Genomic DNA, 18,558 nt, shown 5'->3' on the forward strand with positions numbered 1-18,558 from the left:
ACGTTGTGGTGGCTCTTTCTGCGTCAGTATATAATATATATTCAGCACGGTGTGCGTACCGCCTGGCTTATTCTGTCCCAGTATCTAAACTCTTGAGTGGCATCCAGGTGTAAGCAGATCCAATAAACCATCATGTCTCATGTATTTCAGTATTTTATTGTCATTATTAAAATCAAAAGGTATTTTTTGTATCTTATACACAAGAATGTAAATGTTAGCCCAGTCACAATTTATACATATGTACTTTTTGTACTATTGAAAGAAAAGCAGGAAGTTTGAAAAGGTGGTAGAAATAAATGGTTCACTTAACCCCTCCCAGAACAGAAAACAGTCCAAATTAAGGACTGCAATGGAGCGTTTCCATTGGATTATGCGACATACAGAATACTCAAACCAAACCTGGAAAACATGAAAAGCGTGACATTCCCTGTGTCACCGCCTAATAGAATAAAATAAACTAGGTGACAAATACTTATGTGCATATCACCCAACTTTTGCCCAAATTGTTTGGAAATAACAGGTTGAGTTGCACTTAAGTCTGTTTGTTACATTAATTCATACAAACTATTTTACAGTAGCCAACCCCCTCCTGAAAGCATGAATTCTAGGCAACCTCTCAGCACAACTGTACAGGCCACAGCTTTCTCTACGCCCACCCAGTAGCATTGTCATCACCAATAATTAAAGAAGCAAATAGATATATACAGCCATCAAATCAGAATTCACTATTATACAGAACATGGAAAAACTGTAAAATAGATTCAGAAGATGCCTCCCAAAGTTTCTTGTTGGGGTTCTGCTGAGGCCAAACAAGAGATCAAATCAATCACTGATTTTTTATATGATTGTTAGGGGACAGCCAACATTGCATTATTTTACGTATTAAGTATGAATCCATATTTGATAAAGGTTGGTTAATTTAACAATAAAAAGACAGTGTAGCAAAAAAATTACATTCAAAACAGGAAGTTAACATTAGTCATGATAAGGCAACCAACAATGATAAGATCCATGGTTAAACATTAGTCTGGGGGAGGACCGGGGGAAAGAGTGGATCCTTCCATTTAAATGGAAAACTAAAACACATTGAATCTTAAGTGTCTTTTAAGTCCAAGACAAAAAGGAATTCCTTATTTGACCACACACACAGCGTTTTGAATACATAAGCATGGTTACCATAATACCAGCTTGCCAAATCAGATGACACAACCGGTAACTAATCAAATAAATACCAAATTAGATGCGGCCGCCTGGGAGGTTTTCAGAGTGAGAAATTAAACATGAAAACAGGAATGCAGTCCTCCTGACCGTGACATAATGGACTCAACAGGCCTTGCTCAACCCGAACAGGCCTCGTTTCAGGGGTTAAGGGTCAAAAGTCAGGACAGGTCCTCATCTATTGAGCCAGACTAGTGTTTCGGCATAGATTATAAAAAGAATGAAGGATGGTTAAAAATTATGGGTTTCGTTATGTTAAACCTGCCAGTCGCATGTTGATGTGATCTGTGGTACAAATGGTGCCAGGCTTCCAGACCATGTGATGCTAGCAGGCAGCTAACGGACAACACTGAAAACACAGTGAGGAAGAGGAGAGGGAGCAAGGGGAAGAGGAGGGGGGGGGCAGGGGGGGCACAGAGAGATGACGACGTTAGAGAGAAACTGCTGCGAGTCGATTGGAGGATTGTGTGTGTGGGTTCATAGTGGGGGGGGAACCAACTGTCAGCCAGATGAAACAGGAGGAAAGTCCACACACAGACACTTCAGCATCTTCACCCCCCCTCCCTCCAACTCGTCCCCTTCCTTAGCCCCTCCCACTCAGCTAAGACAGTGGTAGAACAGCTGGGGGTCCGTGGGGGGGGGGGCATGTACAGGTGACAAAGCAAGAGGGGTGATAGAGAGATACAGAAGGGGACAGAAACAGAGGTGCGGGGTTCATTAGCAGCCACAGCCTTCCCTCTGGGGTGTTGGCTCACTGGTGAGCCGGCCCCCCTGCGGGGCCGAGGGCTTATGCTGGACCCCCGACTCGGCGGCGTTCAGGTCCAGGCTGCCGTCCTGGATGTTCTGGTAGATCTTCTTAGCGGCCTCCAGGAACGCATCCTCCACGTTTTCACCGCTGCACACAAAAACACACACACACACACACACACACACACACTTTGTAAAGTCACCGGAATACATTTGCGGGTAACACAAATCATTCAATTTAGAAACGAGGACCAATGGAGAATAGCCTTACGTTTTTGCACTGGCCTCCAGGAATAACAGACCTGTGGGTTGATACAGAACATAGCTTTAATGTCAACACTGCATCTCACCCCGTCAGGCTCTTTGAGGCCTCGTCTGTTTATGTTGAGGTTTAATGATCGCACACTGCTGTCATTGTTCTGTCTCTCTGGATTACATGTTGCTTTGATGTGACATGACCACAAAATACAAGTTTCATCTATGTCGAAAAGGATTCAACACACACACACACACACACACACACACACACACACACACACACACACACACACACACACACACACACACACACACACACACACACACACACACACACACACACACACACACCGTTCTCCTCAGCAAACTGCTTGGCCTCGTCGTAGGTGACGTCTCTCTGGGCCTCCAGGTCGGCCTTGTTACCTATCAGGATGATCACCTGAGGACACACAGACATACGGTCAACACTGATTCACTCTACTTGTTATTCATAGAGAAAAAGAGGATCATTTTAGTTTCCTAGTTTCCCATCAATGACTCTGGTAAGGAGTCTGTGTTAAATAAGATATCAATAGCACCATCTTGTGGCATTTCTATATAATCAGGACAGTAAGGACCATTGTTTTAGGCAATGACTATGGTTATCTTTTTCATTCTCTGTAAACATCTGGACAGTTAATCCCTGTAACTGAATAATTACTTATTAAGAACACTAAAGTGAGTATTCAATTGACTGAAGTCCATTTGAAAAGATTTCAGAAAATGTACAGCCTTCATCAGGAGCAAGCTCCTGGACGTGTTGTGAACTACTTTGAAGGCTCGCAACATTCAGAGTAGTTTGATTTACAGTTCAAAATCAAATCCACAATAAAGCCAATCGACGGCATTGGGAGGAGATTCTAAGGACAACTAACCAACATGGTGATTCAATAGAGTCGTACGGGGATGGGACGCAGGGAAAAACAAAAGACAGATAAAGGTTTATGATGTCGTCCGTACAACGCAGGCTCATCCAACACCACAGCCTGGAGTACATGAGCTTAGTAAAGTAGAGACAGGAGCTTACTGTATTGTTAGTTAGGTTAGTACAGTAGACAGCTTACTGTATTAGTTAGTACAGTAGAGAGCTTACTGTATTGTTGGTGAGGTTAGTACAGTAGAGACATGAGTTTACTGTATTGTTCGTGATGTTAGTACAGTAGAGACTGCTTACTGTATTTGTAGTGACGTTAGTACAGTAGAGACAGCTTACTGTATTAGTGAGGTTAGTACAGTAGAGAGGCAGCTTACTGTATTCACTGTATTGGGTTGGTGAGGTTAGTACAGTAGCTTACTGTACTCATTGTATTGGGGTTGGTGAGGTTAGTACAGTATAGAGGCAGCTTACTGCATCACCGTATTTGGGTTGGTGAGGTTAGTACAGTTGAGAGGCAGCTTACTGTACTCACTGTATTGGGGTTGGTGAGGTTCCTGGCGTCAGTCAGCCAGCTGCTGAGATGGTTGTAGGTGCTTCTCCTGTGCGACAGCAAACAGAACAAACCGTTACTTTGGCCGCACACCACCTCACTCCAGATAAGAATGCCATGAAACCCCATGCCCAGTCTGATGGTGTGGGTGTGAGCGTGTCACCGTGGTTACCTGGTGATGTCGTAGACCATGAGAGCTCCGGCGGCCCCCCGGTAGTAAGAGCGTGTGACGGCCCTGAAGCGCTCCTGGCCCGCCGTGTCCCAGATCTGGAGCTTGATCTTCTGCCCGCTCACCTCCATGATCCGCGTCCCGAACTCAACGCCAATGGTGTGAGGGCAGTCCGCCATGACTGGAGACAGCAGGGGGTACCGGGCTCACACCTTACACTCACACTGAGGTCTGAAGGCAGACCTCTGGGCTCAGAACCTCACACCCAGACTGAGGTTTGACAGCAGACACACTCAGGTCTGGGTGACAAGGTGTTCACTTTCCTTCATATTCATTTAGAACCATCATGTTCAGACTTAACCTAGACTCTGCAAAGCCACCCCCTCCCACCCCTCCTACTTATTGTAGGTTGTACATCCTGGCACTTAGTGTACGCACTTATTGCATGTAGTACTTAGTTATAGTACTTAGTTGTGTAGCCTCTTATCCTAGCTATCTTTGTTGTACACGGGGAATGGGTTAACCTAGCAATGGTTAGTGCTTGGCACTTGGTTCTATGAACTTCATGTACTGACAGCGATATACTGTTGTTTCTCTTTCTTCTGACAAATGTATCTATTGTAAGTCGCTTTGGACAAAAGAGTCCAAATGCCCTAAATGTAATGTTGCTGTAAGCGTAGCTCGCTGGTAACCACTGTAGAAAGACACTTATTAAAATGATTCAGAAAGCTTCATCCACATGTTGTTTCATGTTCTGGTTTATTCTGGTGGTTTCCTGCTGCTAGTGGAGCGTGTCCAAACAGACCCCAGACCCATCACCTTTCTTCATGTTGAGTTTGCTTGCCTTAGTGCCTTCATTATTCTCCCTACATGATGATTCACATAGTTGGCGAGGGTAAAGCGAAACACTCCTGATATGCATCATGAAAATACCCACAAAGTTATATATTTATTATGAATTATGAATCAGAATGTAATCTATATATACGTTAAACCGCTCTATGCAATATAAAAAACAATGAATCAATAAAAGAAATCAAGTCAACAAGGCCAAGGTGTCATTTAACAACAGATCAACCTCATGCCTTCAGCGTTCTAAAGACCACCCCGAGAGCGACACGCAGGGCTTTTGTCAGCCACAGCTGGTGAACATCATTCAGTCAAGGATCCCAAATCCCACTCCTTACAATGTATTAATGACAACCACAATGCATCCAATCAACGCACATTCAAAAGCAGGTTCTAACGCAGCCGTGTGTGTGTGTGTGTGTGTGTGTGTGTGTGTGTGTGTGTGTGTGTGTGTGTGTGTGTGTGTGTGTGTGTGTGTGTGTGTGTGTTGTTCCTGGTCTGAAGCGGATGAACACATTCTCTACTCTGCCTCCTTAATGGAGGCGGTAAATAACACTCAGCTGAATGGTAATTGGGCTGCTGCAGCTGACACACACAAACACACACGGGTAAGCCAGGGACACAGAGGAGGGAGTGTGATGCCACGCTGAGAGGATCTTCTCCTGTGTGTGTGTGTGTGTGTGTATGTGTGTGAGCGTGTTTGATGGCAGGGAGTAAAGGCAGTACTTACATTTCTTCTCTGTGAACTGATGGAGCAAACATGACTTCCCTACCCCCATGTCACCTGCAGGGAAGGAGAGGGAGAGTGAGAGAGGGTGAGGGAGAGAGAGAGGGTGAGGGAGAGGGAGAGCCCGATCACTAACAGCCCCGCCTACTACCCACATGAAAGTAGTAGTTTCAGTACGTTTGGTGCACTGAGCTACAGTCTAGTACCCATTACTTTTCTGGACAAATCAAGCTTCCTTAGAACCCCCCCTCATTGTAAAAGTCCTTGGCAAGTCCAGACACTAGAGCAGGGGTGTCAAACGTACGGCCCGCGGGCCGGATCAGGCCCGCGAACGAGTTTAATCCGGCCCGCGAGATGATTTTGTGAAGTACAATTTTGTAAAAAAAAAAAATAATAAAAAAAAAACGTTATATATTTTTTTAGAAAAATCCTTCCTAGCATTACATGGATTGCATTGACTGGCACTGATTAATTTGTTGTACATTGAACTACTGGACAATTGTGTATAACTGGAAGTCGCTTTGGAATGTAACGTAAAATGAGCTGCTATTTTTCAATGAAAGAAACTGCTGTTCTTAATGTGCCCACTAGATGTCGCAATAGCAATTATGTTAAGCACGCAAACTTTATACCGGGGCTGAGCAGGGAGCAAGTAGAAACAGGTAGTGCAGCTTGCCCGGAGCTACCTTGTCGTTCTGCCTTATACTTTCAACATTATGCGCTTTGGCACTCTCATTGCCCCAAAATGTCTCTGTCAAAAAGACGAAAAGTGGACACAGAGTGCAGAGTTTTCCAAGAAAAATGGTCATTGTCCTTTTTATTCACAGGAGTAAATGGGAAACCTGTGTGTTTGGTGTGCTCACAGCATGTTTCAGTGCTGAAAGAATACAACCTTCGGCGCCACTATGAGACCCTTCATGCTGACAAATACCACCACTTGCAAGGACAACAGAGAATAAATAAAGTTAATGAACTGTTGGCCTGTCTGAAGAAACAGCAGTCTGTGTTTAGTCACAGCAGAGAAATCAATGATGCTGCAGTGAAAGCCAGCTACCTTATTGCTTATGAATTTGCAACGACTTCAAAACCATTTTGTGATGGTGAATTTGTGAAGACATGCATGCTGAAGGCTGCAGAGCTCGTGTGCCCTGAAAAGCGTCAGGCTTTTGCAAATATCAGCCTGACAAGAAACACAATTGCAGACAGGATTTCTGATCTTTCGGCGGATTTGGACAGCCAATTGAAGCACAAAGTAAAATCATTTATTGCGTTTTCAGTTGCAATTGATGAAAGCACGGACATTACAGATGTTGCGCAACTGGCCATATTCATTCGCGGAGTTGATGACACTTTGACCGTCACAGAGGAGTTTGTGGAGTTGGTGCGAATGATGGATACCACAACAGCGGCTGATATTTTCACCGCCCTCATCGGAGCATTGGAAAGGGTCGGAGTGGACTGGTCCCGCGCTGTCAGCCTGGCTACAGATGGTGCTCCGTCAATGATTGGGAAAAAAGCGGGTGTTGTGACAAAATTCAAAGAGAAAGTGCAGACTGCAAATGGAGGACGTGATTTTTGGACTTTTCACTGTATTTTGCATCAGGAGGCATTGTATTGCAAGTCATTAAAGATGGATAACGTCATGAAGGTGGTCGTCCAAACTGTTAATTTCATCCGATCGAGAGGCCTGAATCACCGTCAGTTTGACAGCCTTCTCAGGGAGAACGACCACAACCATGGCCTGCCATACCACACCGAGGTAAGATGCGCGACCCAACATGCTGCACACATGAAGCGGTTCAAAGACAAAATAACAGGACTATTGCGGGAGTTTGAACAACGCTTTCAGATTTTTGGTGAACTGGAAAAAGACTTCAAAGTTTTTTGCTCACCATTCACCGTGAATGCCGCAGATCTGCCCGTCAACATTCAACTTGAAATAATAGACTTGCAGTGTGATTCAGATTTGAAGGGAAAATTTGCCGCAGCTGGCTTGGACACATTTTATGAGAATCTCTTGCCAGGTTACCCCAACTTGACAGCCCTTGCTGCAAAGGTGTTGTGCATGTTTGGAACCACATATCTTTGTGAGCAAGTGTTCTCTGTAATGAGCATCAATAAAACAAAGCTGCGCTCAAAGCTCACGCACAACCACTTGAATGAAATTCTGAAATTGGCTGCCACTCAGGATGTGACGCCTGATATTGATGCACTTGTGAAAGCTAAAAGATGCCAGGTTTCAGGAGTAAAATAAACAGTGGGTAACCCCACTTAAAAATGCTGCATGAGACACTGCACCCTGATGTAGATGTGAACATGAATGTCTTCTGTGGAGATTTAATGAAAGTGAATCGTGTGGGATTTACTATAATAATGTCAGTCACTTCAGTTCATAAGTTTGGTTGATTGACATTTTTCATGCATTGCACAGCTTTTATTTTTCTATCAATAAAGTGAAGCCTACAAGGCAAGGAGTAAATCAACCTTATTGAATAGTTTCTACCTCCGTTTGTATGGTTTGGTTAGCCCAGGATTAATATGTAGAAATGACAAAATTAAGTATTTGATACCTAGAAGAGATGTTTGTATTTTGTTCAATCTCAGATAGGCTGAGACTCAAAGTTGTGTGCCTTTGTAGATACACTGAGACGAAGTTTAAGTTCCAATCGCTGAGGTATTGTTCTAGAAATTGCACACTTTGCACAATTTTCAACTTATTTGAAGTGTTTTTGCAATAGGATTATTTGTGATGTATACATTTTCTGAATGTGCTACTATTTTGTACCAAATTAAAACAAAGAAAACAATCTGAAATTGTCGTTATTTTTAATTATGCCATATTTTTACCGGTCTGGCCCACTTGGGAATAGATTATCCTCCATGTGGCCCCTGAGCTAAAATGAGTCTGACACCCCTGCACTAGAGTCTATAGCCCAGTCTATAGGTTCATCACAGGGAAGACCAGTCTTTGCAGCATGTAATGTTATAACAGAACTACCAGAGGCTAGTGTCAACAGGAGGAAGGTGAAAACACAGGGCAGTGTGTGTGTGTGTGTGTGTGTGTGTGTGTATGTGTGTGTGTGTGTGTGTGTGCAGGGTCCAAAACTAACTTTTTCACTTACCAGCCAGGCTGGCTGGCGAGTGCAATATCTACCAGCCAGGCAGATATTTTACCAGCCAACCAAATAAAAATTGCTTTTAAGTGTTGTGAATTGCTATCAGTATTATTTAACATGTCATTTGGGTCTAATATGCGATTCTCAATCAATATTTTAATAGTATATGCACTAATACTAGTAGCAATGTATGTTAAAATATGAATCACTGTTTCTGATTTTAGCTCAACCAGACTGCAACAGCCCTATATAAACATGAATATCTGACCAGTGGTGGACAAAGTATTCAAAGACATGACTTAAGTGAAAGTTCTTTTTTTTTAATTCATGTAAAACCATAACCGTAACCCTAATATTCATTCTTCCGGATTCCACCTACGAAAAACACCGGTCACATACAAAGCGGGGAACATAGGGATGACCCCGTTAGATCGGTCTAGCACACAGTCTATACATTATTTTATCACAGGGAGTAAGTTGTAACGTTACGATGGATGGTTTCCATTTGATAACGAGCGAACGAAGCCATAATATTGATAACTCAGAACGACAACTCACTTCACTCAGTTCAGACAACTATACGCTCAATATACAACAGTTAGGAACCAATCAGATCGCTTGATTTATGCCACCCGTTTTATATATATATATATATATTTACGTAATTTACCGTTAAAATATTATTAATATATTCGGGCGCAAACAATCCCAGAATGCACTCGCCCGTGATGTGGGCGGGGCGTGACATCACGCCCCGCCTTCCCGCAGGCCGCAGCGAGACGTACTTGGAGAACTCTGCTGGAAAGACACGTTACTCTGTCAGGAAACTAGCAGTTCTACTGGGCGCGCCAAACAACACCAATGGGTACGCTGAATGGTGGCATCACGCGCTTACGTGCCAAAAGATCGTCTCTGCTGAAAAGACACATTACTCTGTCAGGAAACTAGCAGATACCAGCGTCGTTCTCCTCCAGTAACGAAAAATTAAATTTTCGCCGGTAAAAAAAATAATAACTCGCCAGAGTGGCGAGTGGTCTTAAAAATTTACCAGCCAGAGACAAAATCTACTCGTAATTGGCGAGTGGCGAGTGTTAGTTTTGGACCCTGTGTGTGTGTGTGTGTGTGTGTGTATCCCTGGGTTGAGATTGACCGCTGATCGACCACAGCCAGGAATTTAGACACAACAATTTACCTTGTAAACACAATGGAAGTGTGTCCACATGACACAGAGTCTTCTTATGGAAGTCAGTTCTAACTGATGACTGGTATTCTGAGACTTCTTATGAGAGTCAGTTCTCATTGATGAATCAGATACGGGTCTTCCAGTCTTATGCATGTCTGAAGGGTCTTAAACATAAAACTTTTGACATCTACAAATATTCTCAACCCTTTATCTGAATGGTTGAACTGAAAAGCATCAGATGCTTAAATTGACATCACAACAAAATGATAATTATGTACATTCATTTTTTTCGATTCGATACTTTTATGTGTAAAAAGCTGAAATATAATTTTGTTTTATTTAGCTGCCATTATCTTTAATGTGTCTTGGAGACGCTGTTATAAATATTAACCTGCTTCAGCAGATAGCCATAAGTAGCACAAGTCCAATACTATCATAAGTCCATTCTGATCACTGTTTCTTGCTGGGTTCACTTACCGATGATGATGTATTTGAAGATGTAGGAGTAATTGTACGGGGCGGTGGCCATCGTGGCTCTGAAACAGATATAGGAAAAACTGATGTCAGATGAAAAATACCATCAGGTTGTTGTGGTTGTGTTCCAGAATGTCAGGCCTGAATACCAAAGCTTCCTCAGGTGATAAGGGGCTAATCAACACGGGGGGGGGGGGGGGGGTGCACTTAATATGTGAATGGCGTGGAAGTGCTTTTTTTTCTGGAAACAAGTTGACCACAGACACCCTGTAGCTTAAAACTACAGTACTAAGCTGCCATCCCCTCCCAATGCGAACATATTATGTTTTTGAGAAATTTGTTTTGAAACGTACTGCCTAAACTGACATTACACCGCTGCGGTGGGCTAAAGGGTAACATAAACTTTCTACTCAAGGTAATTTGTTTATACCAATTATTGTTGTGTATTGTTAGACATCTCATAGCAGTCAAGGAAGGCACCGTGTTTAACAGACATGCTACACCAAAGAACAAGGTGTTTAGGAGATGCTTTTAGGGCTAATGGCTTTTTGGCAAAGATTGAGTTAATTAAGGAGATGGGGGGCCTTGGCATCTTGCTAAACAACACCAACAGTAGAGTTGCAGACATTGGGGATCACATCCAGAACCTATGACTAAGGCCACAGTTCCTGCAACCTGCTCTCCCTGTTGAACTGAACAAAATCCCACAACTTGAACAACATCCCACAACACAGAATGATGGAAACCCGATCAAAGGGAGATACAGTGTGGAACTCCCCAGAGGGTGTCCGATAATGTTTTCAAACTGTAGGATAGGACGCGAGAAGACCCTAACCTAGCATGTGAGGCCCTGGGAAAATCAATAGATTGTATCACATTAATAAATTATGGTGAACATCCACTAAATACCTATTGCTCCTTCCACTGTGCCTGCAAGTACATTTTCAACCTCAATTCAAAGCCATTATGCTTTCCACGTAAATCAACTAGACTTAAGATCTTTAAATGTATTAAGTTGTTGGCCTTTGAGATTACTTAAGTTATAATGGGGCCAGCAGGTCAGCTGACAGACACCTGATGGTTTTGAGAGGAACTGAGACCTTTAAGTGAACATCTTTCCATGTTGATGTTAACTCAAACATCAAGGTTCTAATAAACAGTTTGTATCCGCTAGGGTTAACTAATGTCTTTTTTAAAGTAATTATTACTGCATGTTTTCAAATATGTTGTATGTCGCCTGGGACAAAGGCGTCTGCCAAATGAAATTAAAGTAAAGCAAGGTAAAGGTCAAGATTCCGAGGCACTAGTGCAGCCAGTCATTCAACAGCTGGATATCAATAACATTTATGGATGATGTCGCGAAAAATGAAATATGAGCTTACTTGAAAAGGATTAGGTAGTGCATTGCAAAATGATCACTTCTGGCCTGAAAACAGTGATTTTCATCATAAGATATTCAAAACTTGACGAAGAAATTGATTGGGCTACGATCTAATGAAAACAAATTACTATATGTTTATAGAGGGGTATAGCTTTAACAATTGTCAACACACTGACATTTACTTATAATTGGAGCCAAAATAGGCAGAGATGTCTTTAGTGAGGCTGCTCTGCATGAGGTTGTTCTAATGACCCAGTCCTTAGTGAGGCTGCTCTGCATGTGGTTGTTCTAATGAACCAGTCCTTAGGAAGGCTGTTCTAATGAACCAGTCCTCAGTTAGGCTGTTCTAATGAACCAGTCCTCAGTTAGGATGTTCTAATGACCCAGTCCTTAGTGAGGCTGCTCTGCATGTGGTTGTTCTAATGAACCAGTCCTTAGGAAGGCTGCTCTGATGAACCAGTCCTTAGTGAGGCTGCTCTAATGAACCAGTCCTTAGTGAGGCTGCTTTGCATGAGGATGTACTAATGAACCATTAGTGAGGCTGCTCTAATGAACCAGTCCTTAGATTAGGCTGCTCTAATGAACGAGTCCTTAGTGAGGCTGCTCTGCATGAGGTGGTTCTTATGAGCCAGTTCTTAGTGAGGCTGCTCTGCATGAGGTGATATTCAAGACTTCACGAAGAAATTGATTGGGCTGCGATCTAATGAAAACAAATTACTATATGTTTATAGAGGGGTATAGCTTTAACAATTTTCAACAAACTGACAATTTACTTCTAATTGGAGCTGAAATAGGCAGATTTGTCCTTAGTAGCTGCGTTCCCATCCCCCTGCTTTAATGCAAATTTTGAAGTATCGAATCAGTAAACAGTGATGGAAACACCAACAATTGCATAAAAATCCAATAATTCGCAAAAAAGTTTTGACTTATGCGAAAGATGTAAATGCGCAAAATGGGAGATGGAAACACACTTTTCGAAAAAACTGTGACGTAGCGAACATTGAACACACAGGAATGAACGTCTTTCCGATTTCTGCATAACGACCGGCCGTAGCAACCCTGCCGACATCAACTTGTAGCGCCGTCAATATATATATATATATATATATATATATATATATGATATAGGATGTTTGTATACCGTGTCCATTAATCCCTGATATATGGACACCTACTAAGTAATTCCAGTCAAATTGTCTGTTCAGCCTTCAAAACGAGAGCTGGTAAATTGTGGAAAATGCATTAAACTGTAATCAGAAAACGCGGTTATATGCTATAGACCCTATAGTATCTGTGGTATAAAGCCTGGGGCGAATTTCAAATTATAAATATGTACACTTTATGTTGAAAGTATAGACCGTCGCGATTCCCATTTAAACAAATGGCGCGGTGAATAGTCTTCAAAACGAGAGCTGGTAAATTGTGAAAAAAGAATTAAAGTGTAATCAGACAACGCGGTTATATGCTATAGACCCCAGAGTACCTGTGGTATAAAGGCTGCAGAGAATTTCGTATTATAAATATGTACAATGTATCCTTTAAATACGTCCATGGAACAGATGGCCAATGTGAATAATAGATAGGCCTACGTGTGGACCGCTGAAGAGGTAAAACTTTTCCTTGCTCTCATCGAAGAAAAAAAACATTACAGCTATTTAAGATGGAAAACAACAACGCAATTCCACTATATATCAGGATCTAAGACAGAGCATGTTATCAAAAGGATACGACAAGCCCTGAATGTGTGTAGTTTTCCTCTCCAACCACTTGATGGAAACGCACCTAATTCAAATTTCTTTTTTGCGAAATTTCTAAAGATTCGCTTCACCTTTTAGATGGAAACTTGACTAATGAGGCTCTGCATGACGTTCTAATGAACCAGTCCTTATAGTTAGGCAGTTCTAATGACCCAGTCCGTGAGGCTGCTATGCATGAGGTTGTTCTAATGAACCAGTCCTTAGTGAGGCTGCTCTGCATGCATTTTTCATGGTCGAATAATCAGTGGATGATATGAACGAATAATCGATTATTCGATGTGTGCCGACATTCACAAAGGCAGCCATGGATCATGGGCAAGAAATCACTTAATATCTTAAACGCAAAAAAAAAACTTTAACAGTGAAAAATCGAATTTATTCTGGTATTAATTAGGGATGTGCAATTCTGCACATCCCATATTATTCAAATAATATTCTAAAATCGGTCAATCAAGAACCCCCCATGCACGCACCTCGTATACACGCACACACTATGACACAGGGAGAGGCTTTTTCGATTTGAATGAAATCAATCTGTTTATTTCAACAGCTGCGCCACCAACATTCAACATCAAATTTATTTCAACGTGGGCTTAGGCAGATAGGCCTACATGCGCCGAAAACAGATCGCTATTTATTTTACTGAACACAGCCTGCATGACGGTGAACTAGACACGTCTTTAGCATATGGAAACTATGGCCAAAATAACTTCACAAGGTGTGTCTTTTTACAATTTATTTGTTACCAGCATTCGTAGTGTTGATCAGCAGAGAAATAGTCTGCCAAAGGTTGACGTCGCTTAGCAACCGAGGACGCTGGGGTTGATGAGTTACCGGACTACTTGCGGAGTGTTACGACAGAAAAAGAAAAAAAACAACTTTCCTTGACAGCGGTCATTATATGCTTAGCAAGGGTGAATTATCAAAAAAATATTCACCAACGGAAGTTGTGAAGGCTCATGCAAGTGAACGGAGTGTTCAACAGCATTGAGAAAGGCCGTGTAATAAATAACGATAGTCACATTCATTATTCGATTTTCTACATGACCACGACTATTCGACGATCGTGTCCCATGCCCAACCCTAATGAACCAGTCCTTAGTGAGGCTGCTCTGCATGTGGTTGTTCTAATGAACCAGTTCTTAGGAAGGCTGCTCTAATGAACCAGTCCTTAGTTAAGCTGCTCTGATGAACCAGTCCTCAGTGAGGCTGCTCTAACGAACCAGTCCTTAGTTAGGCTGCTCTGCATGAGGTGGTTCTTATGAACCCGTCCTTAGTTAGGCCGCTCTGTATGAGGTTGTTCTTATGAACCCGTCCATAGTTAGGCTACTATGAGGTTGTGTGCTTGTGGCAGAGCCACTAACACACTAAAGAGCGCTGTACACAACATCACAGAACCTCAACATGTGTGCAGCAGCGCCACTAACACACTAAAGAGCGCTGTACACAACATCAAGGGACCTCAACTTGTGTGCAGCAGGTGAAAGGAACCGTCTGGTCCAAGGAGCGCTCTTCTTTCAGTTCATATTCCCCATCAGCCCCCACCCACCATTGTAAAGGTCAGCCTTTAAGGATCACTTCCCCTCACATGACTCTCATGTGGTGTCTACTAATGATCCCAACACCAGCAGGGCACTGGCTGCCTGCACTAACACCGGGGGAACCGACTCATGGTAACAGGTGGAGCAACAAAACCAAGTCGCCTGAATAAAATAAAAAATGTATTCAGGAGCTGCAAATGGTTATGTGCAGAAGATGTGGCGGGAAGTAGTGTATCTGAAGAGGAACACCGTGTGTCACATGACGACTTGTGACTGCAGCCTCAGCACTTCTTTCATACTCTCCACCACCTTTTGGCCAAATAAGGAAACAGTGCCACAGATTTTGCAATGAAAACTCTTTTTAAGGATGCATATGATAGATACATAATGCCATCCTGATTCATAAAGCAACACTGGAAACTAACTTATAAACTAATAAAAACTATTGCTACCTGACAAAATGACTATCACAAAGTAAACATTGTAAATATTATCCTCTAAAATGCCCTTAAATTTAGATTAAGTTTGTATTGCACCACTTTCCCCCATGTGTACCATTACTGCTTTGCCATGGGGAGGGCAAAGTTTCTCTGGGATCATGGACTTCTTATCTGATATAAGTCTGATGCATGTTGTCATCTAGATATATCACGATTGACTAACAAATCCAGGCTAACCGGGATAAACATTATTTTATTATTAGCCTAGCAAGACTAGCTACACATCCCAGTGTACAAAGTATGCCTATAGTTTTAGCAAGCAACATTTATAACTGCTTTCTTTGTGTGAACAACAATTGCTAGAGATAACCAGCATGGTTGTGAAATAAATAGAAAGATATTACTAGCAAGGTATCAAGATCACCAAGTTAAACAGATACTTTCCAATAAGGGCACATTAATTAACCATCATGAACACCATTACCTTAGTTAAAATGAACACCATTCGTTAACATGAACACCATTACCTTGGTTAAAATGAACACCATAAGTTAATATGAACACCATTAGTTAACATGAACACCATGGCCTTGGTTAACATGAACATCATTACCTTAGTAAACATGAACACCATAAGTTAACATGAACACCATTACCTTGGTTAACATGAATACCATTAGTTAACATGAACACCATTACCTAGTTAACATGAACACCATTAGTTAACATGAACACCATTACCTTATTTAACATGATTTCCATTACCTTAGTTAACATGACAACCATTAGTAAACATCAACACCATTAACAAATGATGACAAGACTAATAGTTAACTGTAAATTAACTGTTACCTGATTATTACTGCATAAACTAATGTTAATAAATGGTTCATTGATGCACCCTTATTGTAGAGTGTTACGGATCAACCTAACCAAGCAGCCTCCATCCCCAACCTGACAGCTGGACTCCTGCCCCGCTCCTCTTCCCACTACAGGCAATGAGGCGAGCCACTGATATCCATCAGGTCCAACCTGGTGAATTCTTCATGTTGTTGTGGTTTAAGTTGATATTTGACTGGAGTCGACCACACCAATGCGTGGTTATAAGCTGTTTACAAAACCGTGACTGGGCTGGCTAACGTCTGCCGTTTACTCGCGGGTTGTCCTTTCCGCAGCAGGGTCTGTCTGTCAGGTGTGGGGCTACTGTTGGTAGTTAAGGTGAAGGTGGTTGTCTTATCCTCGACTGTTCATCCCTTAACCTCTCACTTATCCAGGTTAGCATCCTTAGCTCACGTATTAGCCTGCTGATTGCCTGCTAACGTCAGTGAGCATAACAGTTACAGTCCGCCTCCCGGCTCACAAACTGAACGGTGTTATTCTGACAGGCTCTACCGTTCCTATGTACACGTCCACCCGGTTTCCTTACCGTATGGTGTTGTTGCTTTGTATTCCTGTGTGGGTCTTCTTCACCAGAGCTCTGCAGGTTATACTGTCTGCTGATCCAATATGGCGGCTCCCTGCACTGGGTCTCCCGCCAGTGTTGCCAGATCGGATTGGCAATTTCCAGCCCAACTATAGACTAAAAACCGCTCAATCAACCAACCCGCTCAATACAACCGATGTATCATATACTTCTGCAATGGAAACTAAACGAATACACACCTTAACGCAACCGGATTATTAACTATGATGTTATATGGTATACAAGGAACCTCTCGTCTATCACTCACACACACAAACCTCACAAGGTCTCTGAAAAGAACACACTGACAGCAGCAGAAAAGGGGTCTTCAATGATATGAAATTAATACAGAACACACAAAATAGGCATGTAAAAGACCAATGGAGAGCACAATAAACACCTAATTGATCTAAAAGCTTTAATAATGCTATTCTTCTTTACCAGCCTAACGAGATTAAAAGTAGCCAAATTGGGAGGGTAACCGCCCAATCTGGCAACACTGTAACCCCTGTCTGCAGGGCTGGTGATCCAATATGGCGGCTCCCTGCAGGGCCCTCCATGGCAGGGCTGCTGCCAGGACAAAAGACCCGATAGTGTAGCTATTTGGCAAGTGTAAATTGAATAATGGTTTTGTTAAATTAAATTTTATATTGCCATTATACATGATGGTTGATTTTATTGATTGTATAACTGCGTAATATATCTGTATCGTTTGTCAATTGTTTGTCTAATCTAAACAATATAAGTGTTTGTGTGTGTGTGTGTGTGTGTGTGTGTGTGTGTGTGCGTGCGCGCGCGCGTTCGTGCATATAAATTATACAAAGGCTGTTGAGGTAACGTGTTAAAAATGAATATTTTAATACAGCTGTTTACCACAATACATACTGTAAAATACTTTGTACAACCTTAAAAATAAACACGCATAACATGCATTAAAAGCGGACTATGCCTGAATATGATAGATATCTGAACAACACTGTAGACAGTGTGACTGAATATTCAAAAGAAGTAGGTTACTCACACTATATTTGGTCTTCACTGATTCTAAGCCTCTGAAGAGTTTTGAAGATCTGGGGTGGCTCCATAGGCAAATGTTGATTTAGCCTCCAACAACAATTCAACCATGAACGTTATCTGGGTGCTGTTCAATCAGTATGCTATTGTAATAACACTGAAAGCTGAGTAAAGTGGAACCCTAACATTTCCCATGATTTGTCAGGAGAACCCCGCAACGCTCGTCACCCATTGTTTGGCTCGTTGACAGCTAAGTGTCAGTGACCAGAATATGACAGTTGAGGGGAACATGTCTGCCAGAAATCCCCTTGTGAACCGAGACGGTATTTCCTTTCTCTCCAATATGTCTTTACATCACAACCTGAGCCGCAGCAGTAGCAGGCAGGTCAGAGCGCAGATATAGTGCAGTGCATTTGATTTCCACCAAGTGGTGCTGTTACACAGATCGGAGCCGCAGCAGTGAATACGAACGCCAGGCAGCTCTTGTTGTTGGCAGTGTCTGGATGTAGCACAGCCGCTGGTGAGGACAATACCCAATGCCGCTGTGAGAGAGAGAGAGAGAGAGAGAGAGAGAGAGAGAGAGAGAGAGAGAGAGAGAGAGAGAGAGAGAGAGAGAGAGAGAGAGAGAGAGAGAGAGAGAGAGAGAGAGAGAGAGAGAGAGAGAGAGAGAGAGAGAGAGAGAGAGAGAGAGAGAGAGAGAGAGAGAGAGAGAGAGAGAGAGAGAGAGAGAGAGAGAGAGAGAGAGAGAGAGAGAGA

At 42.4% G+C, this 18,558-nt stretch overlaps 1 protein-coding gene across 1 annotated transcript; it reads right to left on the bottom strand.

Moving 5' to 3' along the window:
• Positions 1–150: 150 nt before the first annotated feature.
• Positions 151–16,833, bottom strand: rab14l (RAB14, member RAS oncogene family, like). Its single transcript, XM_079735988.1, has 8 exons — positions 16,753–16,833; positions 10,211–10,269; positions 5,438–5,491; positions 3,862–4,039; positions 3,672–3,738; positions 2,575–2,662; positions 2,237–2,267; positions 151–2,113 (listed from the first exon to the last, which is right to left on the bottom strand). The coding sequence occupies exons 2-8, from the start codon at positions 10,260–10,262 to the stop codon at positions 1,936–1,938; spliced, it is 648 nt and encodes a 215-aa protein (XP_079592114.1). The 5' UTR covers positions 10,263–10,269; positions 16,753–16,833; the 3' UTR covers positions 151–1,935.
• Between the last annotated feature and the right edge of the window lie 1,725 nt (positions 16,834–18,558).

The sequence above is a fragment of the Pollachius pollachius genome (assembly GCF_949987615.1).
Source record: "Pollachius pollachius genome assembly, chromosome: 4".
NCBI classification, from domain to species: Eukaryota; Metazoa; Chordata; class Actinopteri; order Gadiformes; family Gadidae; genus Pollachius; species Pollachius pollachius.